Consider the following 24,006-nt stretch of genomic DNA (forward strand, 5'->3'; position numbering starts at 1 on the left):
TTGATTGGTTTGGAGACTTTGGTTAACAGTTTTCGGTTCTGCTCTGGGCAGACTTGGTTGGCCGTTTTTCTTTGTGGGCCAGAACATGGCATTTGGAGTCAGTGACCTGTTGGGTTTTTGAGACCAAGAGCATTTTTTCAAAGAGCAGTTGTTGTCTGAGCATGGAATGTTACAACCCTCGGGCAGACCTTGGCTGGAGTCATCAGTTGGAGGTGGTGTAGGCGATTATGTAGGAGTGGAGGCTGCTGCAGCTGTTGCCAATGCTACTAACTCCGCTCGGGCGGAGGCAGGTACTGTGGTTCCTGCTGCCGTAGCCGGTGAAGAGGGGGCCAGACCCAACTCTTGTGTTCCAGACTGGGGTTGCCACGAAGGAGCTCTACTGCCCATCCAGTGTGAGTAAACACCTTGCTCTTGATTACGCCACTCTAAATTTGTACTGGCACTCTTGAGTGCATTGTGGCCTTTTTGGCCTGGCCAAAAACATTTGAAGTCGGTGCTTTAAGCACATTTGCTAACATTTTTTATCAAGAAAACTGTTAACCAAACTTGTTTAGTTCTGTGCAACACATTTGTTTGTTTAATTTTGAGTTAGTCTTGTGTGACTAGTGAGACTAGTCTTGACGGGTGCGTGTCTTGCGGGGCACGCACCCCGAGTTGACGGGTGCGTGTCTTGTGGGGCGCGCACCCCGAGTTGACGGGTGCGTGTCTTGTGGGGCGCGCACCCCGAGTTGACGGGTGCGTGTTCTGCGGGGCACGCACCCCGAGTTGACGGGTGCGTGTCTTGTGGGGCGCGCACCCCGAGTTGACGGGTGCGTGTCTTGTGGGGCGCGCACCCCGAGTTGACGGGTGCGTGTCTTGTGGGGCGCGCACCCCGAGTTGACGGGTGCGTGTTCTGCTGGGGCGCGCACCCCGAGTTGACGGGTGCGTGTTCTGCTGGGGCGCGCACCCCGAGTTGACGGGTGCGTGTTCTGCTGGGGCACGCACCCCGAGTTTGACGGTCGCGTGCCCAGAGGGGTACGCGTCCCGAGTTGACGGGTGCGTGTTCTGCGGGGCACGCACCCCGAGTTTGACGGTCGCGTGCCTAGAGGGGTACGCGTCCCGAGTGGACGGTCGCATGCCCAGAAGGGTATGCGTCCTGAGTTTTTATGACGCATCTTAAGTTTGTGTTGTGCGTTAGCTTTGTGTGGTGCATTGTGTGTGGTGCCCTGAGTTTCTGTTATTTGTCTTGAGGCCATCTTGAGTTTGTGTGGTGTGCTGTGAGTGCCACCACTTTTTTTTTTTTTGTGTGTGCTCCACTTAGGGTAAAAACTTCTTTTTGAAGAAGTTTTATCTTGGGTAGGGGGGTGTTACGGCTGTGGCCGTATTTGGTTTTGTTTGGTTCTGTTTGTTCTGTGTTTTGTGTATTTTTTGTATCACAGTGGGACTTCTGTGTTTTGTGGATCTTTGGGTTTGTATGTCTTTGTCTGGTTATTTTCAGGTGTGGTGGAAAGGGTGTGGCCTCCCATTGGACCAGCTGGTGGAGGCAGGCTTTAAAGCCACCACTTGGACCTCCAGCCAGTGGGAAGGGAGCCTTGCTGCAACAGTCTCCACTGCAGCTTGGCCCTCTTCTCCATTTTGGTTTTGATTTCACCTCTTGTTTAGTTGTGTGTTGCACTTTAGTATTTTGTATTCATAGTTCTTTGTAGTTTGTATTTTTGTGCCCACTCTGATTAGTCTTTTGGTTTATAGTTATTTAAGTGAAGCTGTAGGGGTGAACCGCCATTTGTTTAGTACATGTTTTCTCCTGTTTTTTGTTAGGTTAAGGAGGTTAGTGTTTGTCTTTATTTTTCCTTTTCCTTTGTACAGGTATGATTACATGTTTCAGTTAGTTGTGGTTTTGTTTGTTATTTTGGCCTGGGTTCACCCTGAAGCCTTTTAGCTTCACTTTTAGTTCTTGTAGGATGTTTATTTGTACATAAATTTGGTTATTTTATGGAGACATTTGTTTGGTGTTTTGTGTTGCAGTTAATTTAATAGCCAAAACTTTACTTTTTTTATGTTATGCCCCCCCTAGCACCCCTAGACATAAAAGGGGGCGTAACAGGGGCCTAGTATGATTTTCATGCTTTCAGGAAAACAATTTTACATTTTTACAATTACCATGGTATAAAAGGTGGTAGTCAGGGTGTACTCTGCCTTCATGCACAAAAGCCCCCCTAACCCAGGATAATGTGGAGATAGTCAAACAGTTCAGTTTTTATTTTTATTTTTGTATATTACTGCAACTGTTTCTTTCTGCGATAAAACTCAAATAAAATAATTCCATACCCTTTTCCAAATAAAGTATACTATGAACCAATGACATGAGGAATCCTAGACTGCAATAATCTAATCAGGTCACAAGGAGGCAGTGCTGGGGTAGCATTTGGTGAACCCGTAGAGCGAAAATGTCAATGCAGATTCTTTCTATGGGCATGCTGCAGGCAACAGGTCGTAAGCAACACATAAGGGTAAGTAAGGATAAAGTCATGAAATATATGTTTGTCATACAGATATTTCTTTTTCTTCGACTCACCCCAAACCTATGCACTGCAGAGAGAGCCGCTAGTGCCATTCAAAAGTACGGTGCCCACACAGGTGCTTATATGTACCATGTGCACACCCCATATGTGCAGCATTTGCTCATGGCAGGAACCAGTACACGCACTTCACTAATGACTTATAAAAGGGTGTCGTAAGGCCACCATAGGACAGCATCCTAGACAACCCAAAATCCTCCCCGGGTAACCCCCGAACTGGCGCATGTTACTAAGGCTTAACCAGCATCTTACTTTATCACTCATCGTAAAATGAAACTACAGTAACCCTTATGCTATCTTAGGCACTTTAACATTGGGAGTTGGGTCATCTAGACCCACTAGACAGTGCGCTGAACTTTTTTCTTCAATGATTTGTGATCTTCACTGGTGTCCATGGATTACATGAAATCTTTCCACCTTTATCCACCTTTGTCATGGTAGGGAGAACACGTCAATGTAAGGGTGGGGTCATCTAAGATAGCACAAGGGATACTAAAGTTTACAAATGTGGGATTACAGAAATTTGCCTAATAGTGGAGGAAAGAAATGGAGTGTTTGAGCACAGGGGGTTGTTTTCTGAGATGTTCAATGAAGAGTTTCTCTTTTCCGCCAAACAAAGAGCCACAGCTCTTTGCTGCTGCTCTGCCATGTCTCACTTCAAATTCACTTAAATCTTTTTATAGCGTTCATTGATTTCCAGATCCACCTCAGTTAAGTCTACTCGTCTTCAATATTGTTTAAGTATTGATTACGCTGCTGCCTGTGTGCCAATGTTTTTTAGAAAGCTTCATAAAGGAAGGGCTCTAATGCCATTCCTGCTACGAGCTTAGCTCTTGTAATAAAAGCCATCTTGTTTTGCTCTGAATTTTCCGTGCACTGTGTTTCTCCAACTCCCAAATGCGTTTAAGATATTTTAATTAGCGAGTCTTTTACATTTCACACTGCCTTTGGTGCCTCTCTCCGCTCCGACCGTGGGTTTCTGCCGCAGAGTGGGACTTGTTTTTTGTGGAGATGTTTCTCCTAATTTCCCCGGAGGCTCATGTTGCATAATGTAAACAAAAGCTCCGTCCGAACTGCAAAAGTGCTCATTTATATGCTGTTGTTTGTTGTTCCTGCATGAATTGTTGCAAATGATGGTCTGACTATAAAAATGTTGCATCCATAAAGTGCATCTCAGTGATTGACACTGGCTTCTTGTTCTGTCGGATACTCTGCAGGCAGGTTTGAAGGATGAACTTGGAAAGTGTTTGCTTTCTAACAGCAGGCGCAATTACTTTGCAAAGCATGGCCTTCTAACACATTTGGAGATCATTTTGAAGGATCTTTTCTGCACATGAATAAAATATGTTGGTGTGTGCCGATAGGCAAAGACAATTATGGAAATTACATTCTATATTATCAAGATGGAAACAAGACAGATTTTTTTCTTGGTCCTTCAGTTAGATTTAGTTGGAATTCCTTCAGGAATTAGTTTGCCTAAGAAAATTTTAAATATCGAAAGTTAAAAAAAACTGACTGAAATATTTCACACTAGTTGGTTTTAAGGCATAAGTATGCGTGTGAACACTATCTGTTTTGTGTACATGTCGACAGGTGGACATTTTTGCAACTAACAGGTGTGTTTATAACATTTGAGTGTGTGTGTGGACAGGCTCCGCCCTTTTTTTTTGTTTTTTTTTACATTTGAACCTTACCATAATGATTAACAACCAGTAAACTTGCTGCTTTATGCTGCTTCATGGTCTTATCCCCCTTCCCCTCCTATTATCACCCCCTACCCCCCCTCTCTCTAACGTCCCTCTCTCTTCTTCCCCTCTTTCCTTTTCCGTCCGGTCCAACACCAAAGATTTTCAGACATGTTTGAAATTAATAAAGTTTGGCCTCAATTACAAAAGGGGTTTATTCAGACATACCTTTGGTTTGTCTGAAGATTAATAACCCCTCTTGTTAAAGTAAAATATGTCCAACCCAAGAGGCCCTCAGCTCTCATCTGTCTGCCTAGCTGTTGGACAGGACAAGTTAAAAAGAAAAAAAAAAAAAAAAAAAAAAAAAAAAAAAGAAAGTTAAAAAAAACGTTATTGTAAATGTAAATATTCATTTTTTATGTTTCACCAAGCTTTTCACCTTCCTGTGGCTGTGTGGCTCGTTTTGCCTCGGAGTTGTTTACCAGCCTGTGCTCAGTTCCTGATGGAGGGTGTAAATTGTGACACCACCTGAGGAAGTAAGTCAGGCAGTGTGGGTAAACTCTGTACACACTTTGTAATTTTAAGGAGTCTACTTTTCGTCCCGTGTCTAGAGGACTCTGAGGTGTTTCCAGGCCAGCAGAGACATTTAACCTTTTCTAATGTGTACAGATTTTTCCATAGGGTCTCCTTCTGGTTGAATACGGTCCTTAATTCCTCAATAGGAATGCGTCCGGATGACTCTTCCCACAAAATGTCCAAACAACCTCAGCTGACTCTTTTTGATCCCTGTCCCTAAGAGATATTTCAGCCTCCCTTGCGAAGGAAACTTAGTTCTTTTGCCTGCATCAGTGATCCTTAAAGTTTCACTCCAATTATATTTTGATCTATTCTAAAAGTATTCTCAGTGGTCTTGTATTCATGATTATACTGGTTTGAGGCAAAAAAACTGTTCTGTTTTTTAGGACATCGTTCCTGCAAAGCGACAGTAATTCATAAGAAATTCCCTCTGAGTTGTGGGTGGGACCGTTGGCACGGAGCAAGGTTTCCACTGCCTTCTGACATCGATCTGTTTATACTCTCTCCAGTTAGCTTACAGTCCCTAATAACCCCCAACATAAAATTAGCGGTGCAACAAAAATGGGGAACAATTTTTGAGCCATCTAGTTGTACAGTTTTGATCCAGATGGCAGCTCAGACGATGAAAACAAAGATGTAGATGGAACTATTTGTCTACAAGTGGATAACCCAGAATGGAGCAGAGCAGGGAGCTTGTGGCTTGCCGTAGTGGCTTCTACGTCAAGAGAGAGATCAATTCCTAACATGGACCGAGAGTTCCAACCTGATTCCAGTCGAGAGCCACGGCTTCTGATTTGGATATAAGGATTCTCATGGTGCTTCACAAGAGTCTAAGGGTCATGGCTTAATGAAGCTAAAAAAAAAAACAGTTGTCTCGCTGCGGTTGAACCCCATCCCTTTCCTTTCTAGAGCAATCCTCCACCTTTAAAGATGTGTCCCCTCTTCTCTCACTATAGATCACAATGTCATCTGCAAACATCAGGATGCACAAAAATTCTTGTCTTACCTCATCTGTCAGCATGTCCATCCCCACAGCAAACAAGAAGGAGCTCAAAGCTGATTCTTGGTGTAGTCCCACCTACACCTTGAACTTCTTTATCACACATACAGCACATTTCATCACTGTCTAACTGCTTCCATAGATGTCCTCTGAAACTCAAGTACTTCTCTGTCACTTTAGACTTTCTCTTGATGAAAAAAGGTAAATAGCTCAATAGATTCTTCTTGGACTTTCAGCTGTCCCCTTCAGGAAACTCATCTTCTTCTCCAACATCATGTCCTCTTCAACAACATCCACGAATCTCCTCTTTGGTCTTTTACTTTATTGAAAGCAGCAACCTCAGCATCCTCCTCAAAGGTTTTTGTGTCCAAACCATCTAGCTTTATCTCCAAATATGTAGCTGACCTTTTGATACATTCATTCTTAATCCTTTTCTTCACATGGCCACACCACTGCCAGTAAACCTTTTCTTTTCCTTCCTGCTGTTTATCTTTAGTCACACATGACCCCAAATGGCTTGCTGCATTTATTTCCAACCTGCTTTTCCACCTCTCTCACACTAGTTGATCAAAACAGTTGCACTTGCTAATACCTCCACCTTTCTAGATGTTTCTCCAACTGCTCTCTGCTCTCACTACAGATCACAATGTCATCTGCAAACATTATGATCTACAAAGATTCCTGTCTAGCCTCATTTGTCTGTCCATCCATCACCACAGTAAACAAGTAGGAGTTCAAAGCGGATTCTTGGTGTAGTCCCACCTTCATCTTGAACTCCTCTGTTACACGTATGGCACTGTCTAAATTCTCCCATGTCCAGAACAAATCCAAAGTTCTTCTCTGCTATGCTAGACCTCTTCGTACAAAAACAAAATTAGTCATTTTCCTAAAGTAAAAACCAAAAATAAAGAAACTCAACATTATTTTCTATTAAAAAAGAGCTATTACCGTGATGATGAGCAGAATTCCCTTGAGGAAGGTGAGCACGGAAGTGACCGGCTGAATAATCGAGTGTGCCAGCAAGATAGCAAGTGTGAGAATCCAGGTGAAGGCTGGGATCACGTACACGTGGCTGTGGAGAAAAAACATGAATCAATCTTAACCTTATCAAGTTTTGCAAGTTATTTGTTTTTCGGATGATTTCCCATTAATGTCCACAATTATTAGGAATTCCCTCCTTGATCATTGTCCCAGTTTTAGGTGGACCACGTCTTGTCTACAGGAGCAGAAGAGGGCAGACACAACCATGTTTGACTCCTCTCCTGCAGGTGGCGATGTAGGCTAATGTTCCACCTTTTAAATAAATCTTTCGGTTGAAATACACAATGAATGGGAATGTGAGAACCTAGAGGGGCATTTTACACTGTATTTATATAGCAGTATATTCTGTTAATAGAAATGTTTTCACAGATTTTTATTTTGACTGTTTATACAACATTCCTTTAAAAGGCAATGTTATCGAATAGTGAAAGTTCATTAACGGAGAGAAAAAAGAAGATAAAAAGTTTTTTCTCCTCAAGGTATTCAAACTTTAAAATAAGCTATTTTTTATTATTGTTTTGTTATTTTCAGGATTTCCTGTCTCTTCATTTAAAGACCCACTCCAATGTAAATAATTTTTTTTGGTGTTTTTAACATGTTCCTGTGGCATTTTTCTCTTGATGGAGGACATATATAAATAAAATTAAGATTAAGATGGCATTTCTGAGTATTTTTTATTCAATGTTGTGAATTCTGATGCACTTGTAGACCACTAAATCCATGTACGTCTTCGTTTTCCTGGTCCAGATGGAGCCTTCCAGCCGTACAATTTTCGTAGCCATATTTGTTACAAACTGTAAGCCAGGAGGAGGGAGAGGGAGACCTTTCAGCAACCGGGAGGGGAAGAGGGAGTGGGGTTGCTCTGCGCCAATGGTCCCATCCACAGCTCAGAGGCAAATTTCCGATGAGCTACTGCCACTCTGCAGAAACTATGTCTTAGAAAACCAGAGTTTTTTATTTATTTTGTCGGTGTGCTTTGTAACTTTTTGTTAAAAACAGCATAATCATATTAAAAAGACCTCTGGGAACACTTTTAAAATAGATCAAAAGTTGATCAGGGTGGGACTTAACACCTTTTAACCTTTGTGCTATCTTAGATGACCCCACCCCACTCCACCCATAAAAAAACAAAACAAAAAAAAAAAAATAATAAAAGATGACCCCACCCTCACATTGATGTGTTATTCCTACCATGACAAAGGTGGATGAAGGTGGAAAGATTTCATGAAATCCATGGACACCAGTGAGGTTCACAAATCATTGAAGAAAAAAGGTTCAGAACACTGTCTAGTGGGTCTAGATGTTCCAACTTCCAATGTTAGAGTGCCTAGGATAGCACAAGGGTTAAGCAACTCTACATGCTGATTCCTGATCTCCTGTATTTGGGTTCCTTGCTGCATATTTGTCCGCTCATTCCGTTTGAACTCTACATCTCAATCAGGATCAGCTGGGGATGCATTTGTGCTTGCACAGTTCCTGTCACTTTTAGTCTGGACTCAAAAAGTGTAAATGTCATATGGGCATGAAGGGTTAACATCTCTTCAAGTTCCGAACGAAACTTGAAGGTATTGCTCTTTTAAAGATTTTTCTGATGACGGGGGACAAAGATAAAGAAAATTAAGCTTAAAATTCATTTTTTAAGTATTTCTTGTTTTAAACTGTCGGGACTAGACACAAAGAAAACCTTTTGAAAAAGCTTTTAGTTTTGATGTAGAAGCTACAATCGGCAGGACACAAGCTCCCTGCTCCACTCCATTCTGATGCATCCACTTGTAGACGACTAGATCCATGTACGTCTTACATCCCTTGTCCAAGATGGAATCTGGCTATAAACTGTATGGCTGCATAGCTCCAATACTGCTGCCATTTTTGTGGCACTGATAGTGTTAGGTTAGGGGTGTGAGAGCCTGTAAGCTAGCGAAAGAGAGTCTAAACAGATGCATGTCGAGAAGAGGGCAAGATTGCTCTGTGCCACCCACAACTCAGAGGTGAATTTCTAATGAACTACTGCAGAAACTGTCCCAGACAAAAACACGTTTTGTTTTTTTATTTGATTTTGGGTAAAAACTTCATAATTATAATTAAAAGACCACTGGGAACACTTTCACAGATCAAAAAATCAAGATTAAAAAATTATTGGAATGGGACTTTAAACTGAACAGTTTGAGCTCAACTTGTGTTATTACAATTTAAACTGGTAAAGTGTGCTTTTAGTGCGTTATTTTGAAAATCAAGCGCTTTTTCTCAGGATTAGAGCCTTTAAATTCCCTTAGACTTCTTATCTGCTTTTTCATATTTATGAAAATTCAGCCACAGTAGAAAAAGGTCTGCCTTATTATTTATTGCTGCATCCCAACTGAAAAAAGTATGTAAAAAATCATGACTGTCACACTGTAAAAATAACAAGATTGGAAGACGAATTGACCATAATTGGAACATAAATAATGTTCCAATCATAATATGATTTTATTTTATTTTTTCTTTAACAAAAAAGAACAGAGAAACAAGCCTCTGATACTACGTTAAGTCAAACATTTTAACGTTTAGCTTGAAGTAAAACACCTGCATTTATTTTAATTAAACCTGAGATATAAAAGCAGCAGTTTAAAGGAGAAAAACTGAATTTAATTGAAGGAAATGAAGAAGTTTAGTAGCTGTGGAGATGGGGGGGGGGGGGGGGGGGGTTCATCTTAATTGAACACAAGATTAAACTGATATAAAATAGTTCACTTTTTAATCCTCTTAAATTTAAAGCTGAAAGCAAAACGATTTTTTTTTGTTTCAATATTGCTGTTGAAGTTAAAACACTGACGAGGACTCTGAGGTGAAATGGATCTGAATGAAGCTGGACATTTGCGTCCGGGTCGCCATCCATCCTTCAGCAGTGGGACTGAGCGCAGTGCCTCTGCACACAGACCTGCAGTGCCCTATTGATTTCTGCCCCCGGGGAGTGAGGGGGGGGATAAGGAGGTTTATCTACGGAAAGCTTTCCAAGATTTTCTTTTCACTCCAGCAAGCCTGCCTTCCCACTTCCACGGCGAATCGCAGCATCTCCCCCGGCGCCAAGCGGGCCGATAATGAAGCATCCAGGCGTGCAGACTAAGAGGTCCAACCTTCCCGCAGAGTGTGAATAATATTATTAGAGTAAAGGGTTTACTGGGGCATAACAAAATAAATTAGCCCTGTTAACTGATAAAAGTAATTACAGGCTTGGGAGGAGGGAAGAGGTGTGAAGTTTAGGTGAAAGACTTGCAGAGCTGCTGGAGTTTCACCTTATTGTGAACAGTTTTTTTTGCCCCTTCATTTTTCTTACCATTATTGTTTTGATGTTTCATTTTTTTAAGGTTTTCTGAGGGAAAAGGCATCTGTGAGATGTTTTGGGATGCAATCGGTTCACAGTACATGAATACAGTGTGCAAACAGCAGAGCTGAAAATGAGTTTACTCTAAGCTGTGAGATGAGAGTCTTGTTCTTTCAAACGCTGTTTGCAGAGTTTTAGGAACAGCTCAGCTCTTGTGTGAGAAACTCTTGAGCATCCTGCTTCCTTTTTTAACACAGCCTGCTTCTTTCCACACATTCATACCAGAAACATGATCAAATGATCATACCCCTATCCCAGATTAAACAGAAGAGATCTCTTCTGGTAGATAGGTGTTGATTATGCTGACTCCTCTAAAGCTACGTTCACACCACGCTTGGCAATGCGTGTTCAAGCGACCACTTCCAATGAATTGATACTAAAGTTTTTATATATGTTAAGGAGATCGTGGTATGTTAGAGATGGGGGTTAAGGATACAAAAGAAAAGGGGAGAAAATGGGGGTTGATGCTACCGGTGTGTCTGGCAGTTTCCTTGAGACTCGTGGGACCACCTTAAGAAAATGGAACGTACCATTGTTGTGCGTGTGGTAAGTGTATCGTGCAGTATTTTGATTATGTAAGTTTCACCCACTTATGAAGCAAGAGTGATGCTGGTGTGTTGTGCCCTTATGCCACACTATAATCATTAGTAAGCTGTGAGAACTTGCTCCCTTACTGACAGTGGCCAAATGCTGCATGCTCGTGGGGTGCACGTGATACGCATGTGCCTGTAAGACACCTGTGGGATGCACTCACAAACTAAACTTTGATCGTCCAATTTCCACGATTCTAATAGTAAGGCTGCACTTGAACAATGTCAACAAACTCCCTGTGCAGTGTGCAGGGTTTGGTTGATGGAATGAAAATTCACCAACACAATGTGCCTGATTTCACCCTTATTTATCCTTACGTGTGGTTCAAGTGTTCACTACAACCTGACACCCGGAGCATGCCCTTAGAAAACAAATATTCATAAAGGATTTTACCTTATGGTCTCACCGGATCGTCTGCGATCTTAAAATTTCCTGCGGGGCGCCTACCCTATGGGGGTATTCAGACAGGGAAGATAATTTTTGTCCAGACCCAGTCCACTTAATTTGGTCCGGAGTTCTGAACCTTGTGTTTGGTCTGCATACAGACTGTCGTCAAGTGGACTTTCCTGTTCTGGACTAAAGCTTGTAAACAAATCCACGTGACTAAAGATCTCATTGACCAGGAATTGTTTTAAGGAGAATTCTTTTGTGGAACTCCAAAGTAGCGTTTAGGATGACGTCAGAGCTGCACTGGATACATGGCAAAAAAAACATATCAGCTGTGTTAAAATAAATGTTCTAACACGTAAACAGTTGGACTCTTTTTTTCTGTTTGATAAAACGATAATTGCTGATTTACATTTGTCCGCGGCTCATCAGATGTTCTTTTCATACTCTGTTTATATCATGTGACCACCACTGTGGCCGGTTTGGTTTAGTTGTTCCGCTCCGGGCACGGACCATTTTCAGACTGAGGAATCTCAGAACGAACCTAAGTTAAGTCAGATTGGAAACGAACCAAAACCACCTTGAAAGATGGGTCTCCGAGCAGTTCCTGGTTCCAGACCAGAGTTGGCTTTGGTCCATTCAGATTGAAACTTTCTTCCGGATTATCAGGGGTAACTAACTCTGTCTGGTCCACTTAAAGCGAACCAAATGAGTCCAGTCTGAATACACCCTAAGATATAACAAACAGAGGTGCCTTAACACAAAAGGCAATGTGGGTAAAAGTCCCTGAATAATGTGTGGCTCATATAGGACTCCCTTTTTGCATTTATGACTCATTTTAGGGCCTTAGAGAAGGATGCTGGACATGACATGATCACATGACATAATCATGTGTGTTAAGTGTGTGCCATCACAAACAACCCTAAAGAGGTTTGTCAAACTAGGTGTAAATTTCTTCACAATACGACAAGAAAGTCAAGGCTAACTGATGTAAGCAACCAGGAAAGAACACAATCACAGTACTAGAGTGAGATGGAGGACGTTTTCCCGATGTGATGCTTCTGTTAGACTTACCTGACATTTAGAAGTGCTGCACACGCCTCACTGCCGGCTAACACATAACTAACTCCAATTGAAACACTGTTGAAAGACAAAGGGGGGTGAAGGAGAAAAGAAAGTCAGGTTGTTAGGTTTGAAGCAGTGATCAAGCACGTTGTCACAGCGCTGCTGCAGCATGATGAGCAAAGCTGTCTGAGGTTACAGTTTTCATTTCAGCATCATTTCCTGTACCGTCACATTTCTCTATCCTTCTAATAATAACTCTTTACTGTGTAACATTAAAAACACCTCTCAGTTAGCGCTGGAGACCCATCTGTAACAAAACTTGGACTTCAGACCTGATCTTTTTTTTTGGTCCCCCTGCGCAGAATTGGCTCATCTTCAATGTTTTCAGTTTAAAAAAAAAGTGACAAATCTTTTTTGTGTTACAGCCACGACACGCTTAGACTGATTTACACTACGGTGGAAGAGAATATTTGAGAACTCTAATAATTTAGGGTGACCAAAATTAAAAAAAGATCAACTCATTGATTTTGTCCCAAAGTTTCAAATGCTAAAGGTTAAGATGCAGCCTCTCTTGTTTTGCTTTGTCAAACTTTCTTCTCTGTAGGACGAAGTTTAACTAAAATCATTGATGTCACAAAGAAAGTATGTATATGTTAAAGACATCATGCAAGTCAAATGACTTTTGCCTGGAATATGGATGCAGCACACAGAGCCTGACTCTGGATGCTGTCCTTCATAGTACACAATGTCCATTTCTCCCAATAAACATCCAAAATACTGATGCAGCCTTCAAATATGATTGTTTTCTCTGAATGACAGTCTATCACCAATTCCCCTGAGGGTTGAGGCTCTCCTACTGAAAAATACTAAACAGATGAAATGTTTCAGCGTCAATTAGGGGAGTGTGCTGACTGCTGAACAGGCAGCAGGAGAGGTTTTTTCACACAAGGACTTACTAGTTTCTACTGTTAGGGATGGAGTTCTGTCATTTGTTTCTATCGTTTTCTTCTCCCTCTGCTGTGTCTAAAGCTCAGCTTATCTTCCATATGTGTTCATCATCAAAGGAACAGACTCTCAGGTGAGCTTTCACACCGACAGGACCGTCACAGGAAAGCAGCTTTGCTGTGGATCATACCAATGTTGAACATGAAGGTGAACTCTGGAGCTCTGGAGCATCTGACTGATTCACGTGATGTGGAACTGAACAGCTGAGCGTGCTGTGTCATTCATTTAATGGCGACGCACACACCTAATTAAAAAAAAAAAAAGCACCGGCGAGACACAAGCCTTGTGAGTCTGTGTGTAAAGCTTGTTTGCTTACCTGTGTGCAATTGAGTCGTCCTTATTCATCTGTTCAAGAGGCAGCCGGCAAGAAGAGACATTATCTGAGCGCTAGAATATCGCGATCACTTGTTTCCTTTTTTGTTTGGTGTGTTGTGGGAGCGGAGTGTGCGCTCCGGCAATGTTTGCGTGTACTTCGGGTACCAGTGGGAATTTTCAGGATTAAGGACTTAGATGTTTATTTTGTCGGTGTGCTTTTTTTATCTTTTGTAAATTTATAGTGGGAAGTTTATTTATGAATGTGAATTTTTAATAATGAGATTTTAAATTAATTTTTGATTGAATTTGGACTTAATACATGAACTTAAATACGAATGTAATTAAAGTAAATGAGTGAAGTTGATAATTAACTGAGGCTCTTTAAATTATATAAATGTTTTGTTGTTGTTACTGTGGATGTGGAATTTGTAAATATTTCTTACTGTTATCGTGTGTGTTTAAGGTTTTTTACCTATTGATTGCTGACTGATCAAAACGGAAATTAATTAAAGTTTGGAAATTGATCTCAAGTGGCAGTCTGAGTAAATCAATCTTCAACATCGGACGCTCAGCCCTTTTCAAAAGCACACCAAAAATGTGAAAAACAATTGACATTCACACCGCCTTCAGCAATGTGCGTTCAAGCTGCCACTTTCAATGAAAGGTCTATGGAAATGTGTGTAACCTCGCATGTTAGGGCTTCCACGTTTAAAACTCTCGCGTTCAGGCGCAGCTACTTACATTTCTGTGATTGTTTTTGTGCTCTATGTACAAAACATGCAGTCACTGAACGCACGTTAAAAGTTAGGTTGAACTTTGACCCATCAGGGGACTGATTAGGAAGTGTTTTTAAAATCAATCGTGAAAGGGTAAATTAATAATTGCTGTTTTATGTCTGGCTGGAATTCTTTACACCAAAGCCAATGTTGGAATAGAGCTGTGAAAGAAAAAGCCTGGGGGAAGATTCATGAAATGTTGCATTGTAACTAGATATCAGACATCAGAATGGAAATTGGACCCATTTACCTGATAAAGAGATTTTTGCAATGAATAAAAGAGATGAGTCTTCAATATATTGACAAAAACTAGTGCACATGATGTCATTTTTTCAGGCAGAAAGGTGTTTTGGGACAGAGAAGGAGCACACAGGCTGTGTGTCTGCAGAGCAGAGGCGTGTGTGAACATGGGCCGCTGGCTGTGAAGGGCAGCGCCGAGTCCGTGTGTGCCGGGTAACGGAGCGGCTGAGCCTCTGCATCGATCCGGCTCTTAGCCTCCTTGAACACAATGACAGAACCATCGATCAGTTGCTGTTTCAGAGCTGTTCTTGCACTGATAACACCGCCCTCCAGCCGCGATGCTAAAAGCCCCGCGGCCCTCCCTGGGAGGTCGCACACGCCCGTACGAGCTCAAACCCGTGCTGCCCGCATTACAGCGATAAAACCAGACAAACTGACCTCAGATGCTGTTTTCCAGAGCTCACTTTCAATGTGCTATCTTGTGGGGTCCAGATGACCCCACTCCAAACGTTAACGTGCCAAACTGTGTTTTTTGGATTTTGTGTGAAAACGGCATAATCATAATCAAAAGACCACTGGGAACGCTTGGAAAATAGATCAAAAGGTGAGTGGGACTTTAAGAGCCTCTACAGTCTCTGAGGTTTCCTGGGAGTGATGAAGACTGTAGGAAACCCCATCATTCTTATGGTTCTAACTCTAGGAACAATAAACAGGCAGGGACCAGACGACCTCATCATGTTAGAGAAATGGGAATGTCCATGACCACTGAAACGTTCAGAAACGCTTAAAATAATTCTAAAATCAATTCTGAACTGCACGGGGAGCCAAGACAGCTATTTATAAATGAGTTCAAAGTGTTCCCGCACACAAATTTTGAACTCCAGCATCCGTGCTGGCAGAGGAAAGAAATGAGAAGACTCTGGCTGTCTTTTGGAGAGTATAACATTCTATATGATGTTGGATTTTTGAAATATGAGATAATAATCCAGCTCCAGTTTTGGTAAGACGTTCACTTTCTTGCCTTGAAGACTAGCAACTAAAAATTGAGTTGAAATGCTTGCACAAGAGCATTTACTGAGGCAGGAACTTACAACTGGAAGAGGAGAATGCAGCTGAAGGCGCAGCTCATGGGCGGGGACAGGAAGAGGCACCCCAGGAGATATAGGTTGGGTTGAAGGTTTTCCGCCTGCTCCTGCAGTGTGACAGTGTGCGGCTGCAGCAGACCTGTATCTGTGAAACAAAGATGGGAATAAAGATCCTGATGCTACGTTCACACGTCGGCACTTTCAGCAGTCGGTGTTCGCACTGGACTGTCGCTACTCAATGCTAGCGCATGCACCTACAGCTGGATCTGGTGCAAATCTCGCAAATCTTCCTCCAGGCTTTTTCTTTCACAGCTCTTTTCCAACACATGAAAGACTTGGTGTGATGGAATTCCAGCCGGACAGAAACCGCTATTATTCATTTCTCCTCCATTATCTGTTGTCAAACGGTTGGCATGTCCGTTAATTAAAATAGACACACGTTAATACCAAAACCGTGTCCCTGGTTGATTAAAAGTTCAACTGGGTGAAGTTTCAATGCACGCTCAATGGCCACGCGTTTTTGTAAAGCCTGAAATCAGACTTAAAAACTTAAGTAGCCATGTGTGAACGCAAGAGTTTTGAACGTGGAAGCCTGAAATTCGCATTTACGCACGTCATTTGCAGTGGTCGCTCGAACGCGCGTTTTCGAGCTCAGTTGTGAACGTAGCATCAGTTTTTTTAGTCTGCAGCAGTTACACTCTGCAATTCTTGAAAGCAGAGTTTGATGCCGACTCATTGTAGAAAGTGACTTTAAACAGAGTTGTCAATTTTTATAAAAAAAGACCAAATATCCAGCCTTAAGAAAAAAGATGAAAGTGAAATATATTAGGTATGCAGCAGGTATCCTCAGGCCTGGAGGCACATTTTGTTTTTATAATACATGCTCTGCTGAACTTTTTTACGCTGCCCTTTTATGCACACTGCGTGAATAAAGCATTAACCTCATAATCCACTTCAAAGACAAAGACGTGACTCGCTGCAGACCTGACTGCAGACTTTCCCTTCTGAGCGTTACAGAGGAGCAAGCACAAATGACTTCTAATCAGTATCTGCAAACGCAGATATCGCGGGGCGTACACACAAACCTGTGGGTGCACTGTTTGACAAGTCAGCTGCAAATGTGCATGAGGTTGAAACCTAAGGTTAGCAGCCTGAAACCACTCTCCCTGATCAATGACGAAAGTTGGAGCTTTGGGTGAAAGTTCCAGCTTCGCTCTTTGTTTCCAAATTGTAAGTGGCGTGTGCTTATGCAGTGTTTGTCATTCATACATGGACCAGGGATGGGCAACTTCAGAACTCGAGGGCCGCATTCCTGCATGTTTTCCAACATACCCTGCTCTGGAATGTTCTAGTTGCCTGGACACACCTGAACCAGGTAATCAGTCATGAGTGAGACTTAGATATCTGGAAATCTTACAGACACACCTGCCCTCAAGGCGTAGAGTTGCGCATCCCTGAGAGAACGTATGGGATCATCAGCAATGGAGATGTTTAAGCGCTTTCAATTTAAGGCACATGCCCCCACACGACCCAGCTGAGGTATTTGGGGCCCAACCAACCATTGACAATAAATGAGAACTGGACTGGGTGACCCACCTCCCCTGGAAGAAACTTCTGGCTCCAAGAAGCCAAAACCCCTTAGACCTGCTATAGAGAAATAACAGCACTTAATATCTTCAGAATAACCAGTCTTGCTCTGATAACTGTTTTAACATGTTCTTGCGAATCTTAATATTTTTGTTAAGTTATTCGAGTTATAAACTGACCAATCAGATGCCTCAATAAAAGTATGTGGTCTCCTTTTGAATGGACAAAGCGTTTGATTGATAGATTCTCTGGAGCCCGCTTTCAAATGGTAGGGATGTGCTCACTCCTGATTGGCCATAGTGGTTGCCATAGAAATGCAGACTCAGACAGATTCGGACCAATTACTGCTGAAGATATTTTGTTTCAACATGGCAACTGGAAGCAAGTCAGTCCTGCTCTCATATACAGTCAATGATGTCAATGAGTCTTTTAAGGCAATAAATCAAGCTCTAATTGACTTTAGATAATGATCACTATATTTAAGTGAGAAAACGTGATTTAAGTGTCTTTTTTGCTTGTTTTTTTTAATCTATGCATTTCATCATTTCTGTAATGAGTTTGATAAATCTGTGTACATTCTTTATTGCTTTGACTACAATGCTTGATTAAAATAAATCAAATCAAATCAAATCAAATCAATTGATCCAAACAAGTGGTTGTCAGAAACCTTATGGGCCAACTTGAACAGATTGGACTGCTTTTCTCTTGGCTCCTTCTGTTTTCACTGTGATTGGGTGAGGGGCTGCAGAATGAAGTCTTTCACCAGGATATCTGAGACCATCGGCTTTGTTCCTGCCTCTGATATGACGATTATAACAGCCAGGAGAGTTGTTGCAATTTGCTTACTGTCTTTAGTGTTTTTAATAGGATCTTTATATGTTTCCAACCTCTGTACAGCTGGTTATGTCTTTGTCAAATAAAATAGTGATTGTGAACATAAATCTGTCACGGACACTTGAGTTTTCTTGTGTGGGATTTGTGAGCAGCGTCTCATATTAAGAGCTTCGGAAAACTTATGCTCCTCTCTCTGAGGGTCAGTCTAAAGAGGATCAACAAAGGTCTCGGGATAGAAATTTTCCTTCACAAGCTTTGACAAAGATGTTCTAACCTGCTGCTGCGTGGTCTGCTTCATATTCCTCCTCTTCCTCATCGTCTGTGAAGGTTGGGCTCTGGATGTTCACTGGACTCATCATGATGCACTCTGCCACTCCGGTCTGAGATAAAAGAACCCTTTATGAGTAAATACCAACTGTGGGAGACTCCACCCCCTACCCAGCATTGGTTCAGCAAGTTCAATGCTGAAGATTTATAGAAGGGGAAAAAAAAAAACTTAAATAACCCTGGAGAACCCAAGAGAAATTTTCTTTTAGGCTGTTAAAGTTCATTTGACAAATCAGCCATTTGCTCATTTTAGGCCAAAAATAAAAACTAGAATTATAAAAACAAGAAAGTAGAAAATAATTAAAAAAAATTGTACAATAACATGAAACAATATGCTAAATTCACGTTTCTCCAAAAATACTTTTCTGCCTCCATCCATTCATTCATCTTCAGAACATTTTAGATTCAATATGGGGTCATGAGGTTGCTGGCGCCAACCCAGCTACTGTTGGGCGAAGGCGGGGTACACCCTGAACAGGCCACCAGTCTGTTGCAGGACCACACACTCACAAACCCACATGCACACCTAGGGGCAATTTTACAGTGACCAATTAACCTATAAACCATGTTTTTCACACACACATTCACACACTGATGGCACTGGTGCCAACCTAAAAACACCAGGAACAATGTGGAGTTCAGTGCCTTGCCCAGCGACACTTTGACATGTAGGCTGGCAGGATGGGAACCGAACCTGTGATCTTCCAATCAGAGGTGGAACTCTCTACCTCAGCACCACGGCTGCTCCAAAATGTAAAAAGTCGCCCTGGGTTTTAATGTCAAAAAATGAACTTCAAGAAATGAAGAAAAGGATGTTTAAATTGCTGCCTTGAGAGGCAGTGTGCTGATTGACCACTGACAGGAAAAAGGGGTTAATTATTTAAAATATTTGTGAGAAAATTCTTGAGTTTGTCTGTAGATCTTTGTTTGAGAGCATGCAAAGAAAACACCGGTACCGGTTTTTGTGCTGTTTTAAGGACCAGGGGCCTCATTTATAAAGGCTGCGTACGCACAAAAGAAGGCGTACGCCACTCTCTACGCAATAGTTGAGATTTATAAAAAGCAAACTTGACGGGAAAATGTGCGGTCCTTCACGCAAGCTCTGACCCAGGCGTACGCACAAAAACGGGTGAAATGAGAAACGGCGACGCCGTTGACAGATGGAAGAAACACGTGAAAGTGAAAATGACAATCCTGCCTCTCATAAATAACATGAAGACTTCACAAAGCAAGTCTTACAATTAACAGCTACACGAACACCCGTTTGATCGATCAGCAGTGAAACAAACAAAAAAATCAAACGAAAATTACAACAGAAATTCAAATGAACACATATTTGCAAAACGAAAAATTAAAATATGTTCTGCAATATTGGCATGTTGTGGAATTCATCCTCATAAATAATATAGTTAACAGAACGAAATAATGTACAAAACTGATATTCTCGTCAGTGTGTCCGTCTGGCGGAGCAGATATAGGTGCGGGCGTGCGGACGGACGGACAGACGCACCAATTGTCCAATGGGGAAAGTTGTTTTCATAAAACATTTCTTCATAAGCTATGGAATTATGGTATTCATGCATATGCCTTTAGTTTGTTTTATTTTTGATAAAACAATGTATGGCGTATGTCTCAACCATTCAGAAAGCCACAAGAAATTACATTTGCGCTGATCAATTTCCCATTTCCACGTCGATTATTACCGACATCTGTAGCTTGTCAGATGTAATTAAATGGAGGGAAATAAAATGCCCCATACCAATGCGTAATGACGCACAATGGCTGATCTTGCGCTCTTAGAAGATGTGGCAAATGGAAGAATTGGGAGTGAACGCATCTTTAGACAGCAAGAAGACTTGCTGGCAAACGAGGACGAGTGGCTTATGAGCCGGTTCCGACTTCCTCGAGCCGTCCTCTTGGACCTCTGCGGGCTTTTGGCCCGGCGTTACAGAGGAGCACTCGGAGGAACCACGCGTCACCCGGTGCATCTGGCGCTCCGGTCCCCTCCCCCACGCGTGTCACCCGGTGCATCTGGCGCTCCGGACCCCCCCCATGGAGCACTAGACGTTTTTTTGGACTTGCCTCGACTTTGATGTCCCACCATTTCTTTTTTATTTCGGCCACGGTCCGAGGTTGTGAGGCTACAGCATATAAGGCGTCTGCCACTGTTTGCCACTCACGTGCCTTTTTGGCATTAGTAATGCCCACACTGTGCCCTCCAAACAATATTTTTCTCCTCTTTTCCACCTCGCCAACGATAACTTCAACTTCACATTGAGTGAAGTTATGATTTTTTGATTTCCTCTCTGTGTGTGCCATGGTTTCGCAAGCCATGAATATTAATTTGTGGGCGTTTCAAGGACTATTTATGGGCAACTATGGGCGTGTCATGAAGCCGCAAAAGCTGCGCTGCATTTAAAATTGGTTGTGATTTATTAAGGGAAAGATGCGTAGGATGTGCGTGCGCACGGTTTTTTAAATCCGAATATTTCTGTGCGTACGCACGTCCTATGTTTCATCCGTACGCCACTTCTGACGCAAATCCTACGCAAAGTTTTATAAATGAGGCCCCTGAACTTTTTTTTTGTGCAAATGTGCAAAGCATTTTTACAGCTAAAAAACCTAATTGCATGTGTGGATGACATGCTCCAGCTGCAAACTATAACTCCATAGCACTGTACCGCATCTTTTACACTGACCTTTAGAGACTCCAGCTGCATTGCCTGACATTTCTGTAGAAGCTCCACAAACAGGTAGATGAGTAAGGCCTGGAGAACAGAGGACAGGCAATAAATAAATCTGCCCTTTTTTTTTATTTTTATTTTTTTTTACTGTCAGAGTCCAGGAAAGGTGTACGTGACTTACCTGAACACAGAAACCAACAAGGAAGGAGATGAGGAAGGGCATCATGCCAGCATGGGCTATCGTTACAGGAAGACCTTGTTCCGGAAACAGGAAGTAAGAGCTGAAAACCTACTAGAGTGGTTGTGCAGACATTTTTCCCGCCTGTCATTCACCATCTCATCACAGACACTCAAATCTCCCATAAAGTTTAATGGATGGTGCCGATTGCAATATGAGATTTGACTGGCTAAACAAGTGTTCAGCTCAGAGAACCCCCTCCACCCCCCCTAAACCCGGATGGGAAGGAAATCCTTCTAAAAACAAAGCGTTAAATTTAATGTCCCATTTTATTCCCCCCTCTACCCAAATCTGTCTGCTCTTCAACACACTTCATAAAACATTTCATTGAGCTCTGCTGAAAGCTGGACAAGGCTTTAATGATCCTGTCTTTGCTAAGAACAGAACCCACCTTAGGTTTTACCGTCCTGACCGGAATAGAACCAGCAAACATCTTATTTGCCTTTACTAAGATTACAGAAATAAATCATATAATCTACAGTATATATTATATAATATAAAGTATACAGACATTACAGAAAACCATATGTCAAAACCAGTGAAAATATTAGGATACTCGATCAATAAAATGAAATTTGTAATGATAGTTGACCTTTACCCTTTAGTAGCCCTGGGACTTTTGGATAATTTATTTAACAATTTGCTGGAATGACTTGCGTTTAAATTTTTTATTTTTATTTTGTTGCTGAAATTTTGTTTTACTTAAAACAACCCCAGATTCTTTATTCTTATGAAGACTTTTTTTCATTTTATTACACAATAATTTTACAGTAGACCTAAGTCAGAATAGAACATTTTTTTTAATTTTCACTGCAAAATTCACAAAAATAAAAACATACAGTTTTCATGTTTTACAACAAAGAGAAAACAAAAGTGTATAAACAAAAAAAAAATCCATAATTCCAAGAAAACAATTGTACATTCTTTTTAGCTTTAAACTTATTGCTACAATAACTTCTAAACTTTAGGCGAAAGGTTTGAGCAAATTACTCAACCTGTTTGAGCTAGAATGTGCTGCTGTCAGATTAAAATGAATCAAAATTGGTTTATAGCCTATTGAATATATAACACTGTTATAGTTTAAGTATTGTAAATATTTTAAAGTTTCTTGTCATAACCAAATTGCAACAAAAAAGTATTTTTTTTTATAGAAAGAGTAGTGAGGGTTTGCAGCTCTCACTCTGTTTTGTCAGTCAGAAACTGGACAAAATGGTTTTGTAAGAGGTTGCAGACCCCTGGCTTAGCCGTTGCATTAATAGTATAATTCATAGTACACATACACACTCTGTAAACATGCACGATGTATATGCGGGCAGTGGGACATTTATAATGAATCCATACAAGACTTTAACATGTTGGCCACACATGACGCTATAATTGATATTTCCAAAATAATTTTAACTCAATTATTGGTGGAAAATTTGAATTTCAATTATTCTGACCCAGATCTCAGCCCATTCCTTGTGATTAATTCCAGGATTAAATGAATAAACTCCAGGCTGGCTTCTTAAAAGCAAATAACTATAAAAAAGAGCCAAAAGAGCCAGTCTTTTGAATGGCTCTTTGAAATGAATTGATCCAAAAGATGTTGCTCCCTAAAAAGAGCCACAAATCCCATCACTTGTTCAAACTTACCCAAAATTCCTGTTCCCAGGATGGTTGCAATTGTCAGAAAATCTGTGAAGATAAAAACAGGATGAAGGAGGTCAGAAATATGAAACTTCTCTAGAAAAATGGGCGGCAGTTTAGCTCAGGCGGTCGAGCAAGTTTTCCAACAACCGAAGGGTTGGCGCAGGGGTCGGGAAACTATGAGCGAGCCATTTATGGGTCTTTTGATGGTCACATCTGGCTCGCAGACAGAGCCAGTTTAGCTCGTGCTGGTTTGCGGCGCCTTCCGTCCGTGAAACCCGGGTTCGACTCCGGGCTGCTCCCTGTTCCCTTCTCTACCTCTGCCGGTTCCAAGCCCGGTTTGAGAAGGTTGCGTCAGGAAGGGCATCCGGCGTAAAACATTGCCAAATTTACCATGCGACTTGTTCGCTGTGGCGACCCCTGATGGGAGAAGCCGAAAGTGGAAGAAGATCTGGCTCGCAGACAAATCTTTAATTATAAAAGCTTTTCTTCATTAGACCAGTACTTCTCGGGCACGATGTGATGCCAGAGGGGCGCGCAGTAGCAGCGGTGCTTGGAGAAAAAAAAATCTGCGCCTGTTTATTATTACCTGTTATGACACAGAGTATGTAATAGCCTGAAACCTGTGGATTGCCGTGCCTGCAGCTGCACGCTCCCGTCTCTGAGGAAGAGCGCGCAGTTGCAAGGATGGGATGTGTGAGGAAGAAAGGTAGTGGGGGGTGGGGTGGGGGTGGGGGTGGGGGGGCACAGGCAGCAAGGTGAACCGCGCACGGATTGTCATAACTCAGTGCTTCTCATATATTTTTGGCAGGGCCCCCCCATAGGAAAAAGAAAATGTTTCGCGCATCCCCCCCAACCCCCGCACACACACACACACATACACGCTCGCCGCGGTGACAATATGTTAGTTTAGTATCTATAGAAATTGTGTGAGTATACTTAAAATTGTATTTTTTAACATTAACAAAAGAAAAAAAAATCAACATAAATCCGCTTTCAACAAATATTAACTTTATTTTGTC

The 24,006-nt window shown here is 41.8% G+C and overlaps 1 protein-coding gene across 2 annotated transcripts in view; it reads right to left on the reverse strand.

Annotated features, from left to right (window-relative positions):
- LOC101158756 overlaps positions 1-24,006 on the reverse strand; it is a 56,506-nt gene that overhangs the window by 26,582 nt on the left and 5,918 nt on the right. Inside the window, exons 2-9 of one of the 2 annotated variants that reach the window (XM_023954462.1) lie at positions 22,991-23,032; positions 21,299-21,372; positions 21,133-21,201; positions 18,381-18,486; positions 17,282-17,332; positions 15,692-15,830; positions 12,274-12,339; positions 6,768-6,891 (exon numbers count right to left, since the gene is read on the reverse strand). In XM_023954462.1, coding sequence (XP_023810230.1) covers positions 6,768-6,891; positions 12,274-12,339; positions 15,692-15,830; positions 17,282-17,332; positions 18,381-18,486; positions 21,133-21,201; positions 21,299-21,372; positions 22,991-23,032 — 671 coding nt within the window. The remainder of the gene's footprint in view (positions 1-6,767; positions 6,892-12,273; positions 12,340-15,691; positions 15,831-17,281; positions 17,333-18,380; positions 18,487-21,132; positions 21,202-21,298; positions 21,373-22,990; positions 23,033-24,006) is intronic. The other variant, XM_023954463.1, reaches the window with a different exon arrangement.

The sequence above is a fragment of the Oryzias latipes genome, chromosome 4 (assembly GCF_002234675.1).
Source record: "Oryzias latipes chromosome 4, ASM223467v1".
In the NCBI taxonomy this organism is placed as follows: Eukaryota; Metazoa; Chordata; class Actinopteri; order Beloniformes; family Adrianichthyidae; genus Oryzias; species Oryzias latipes.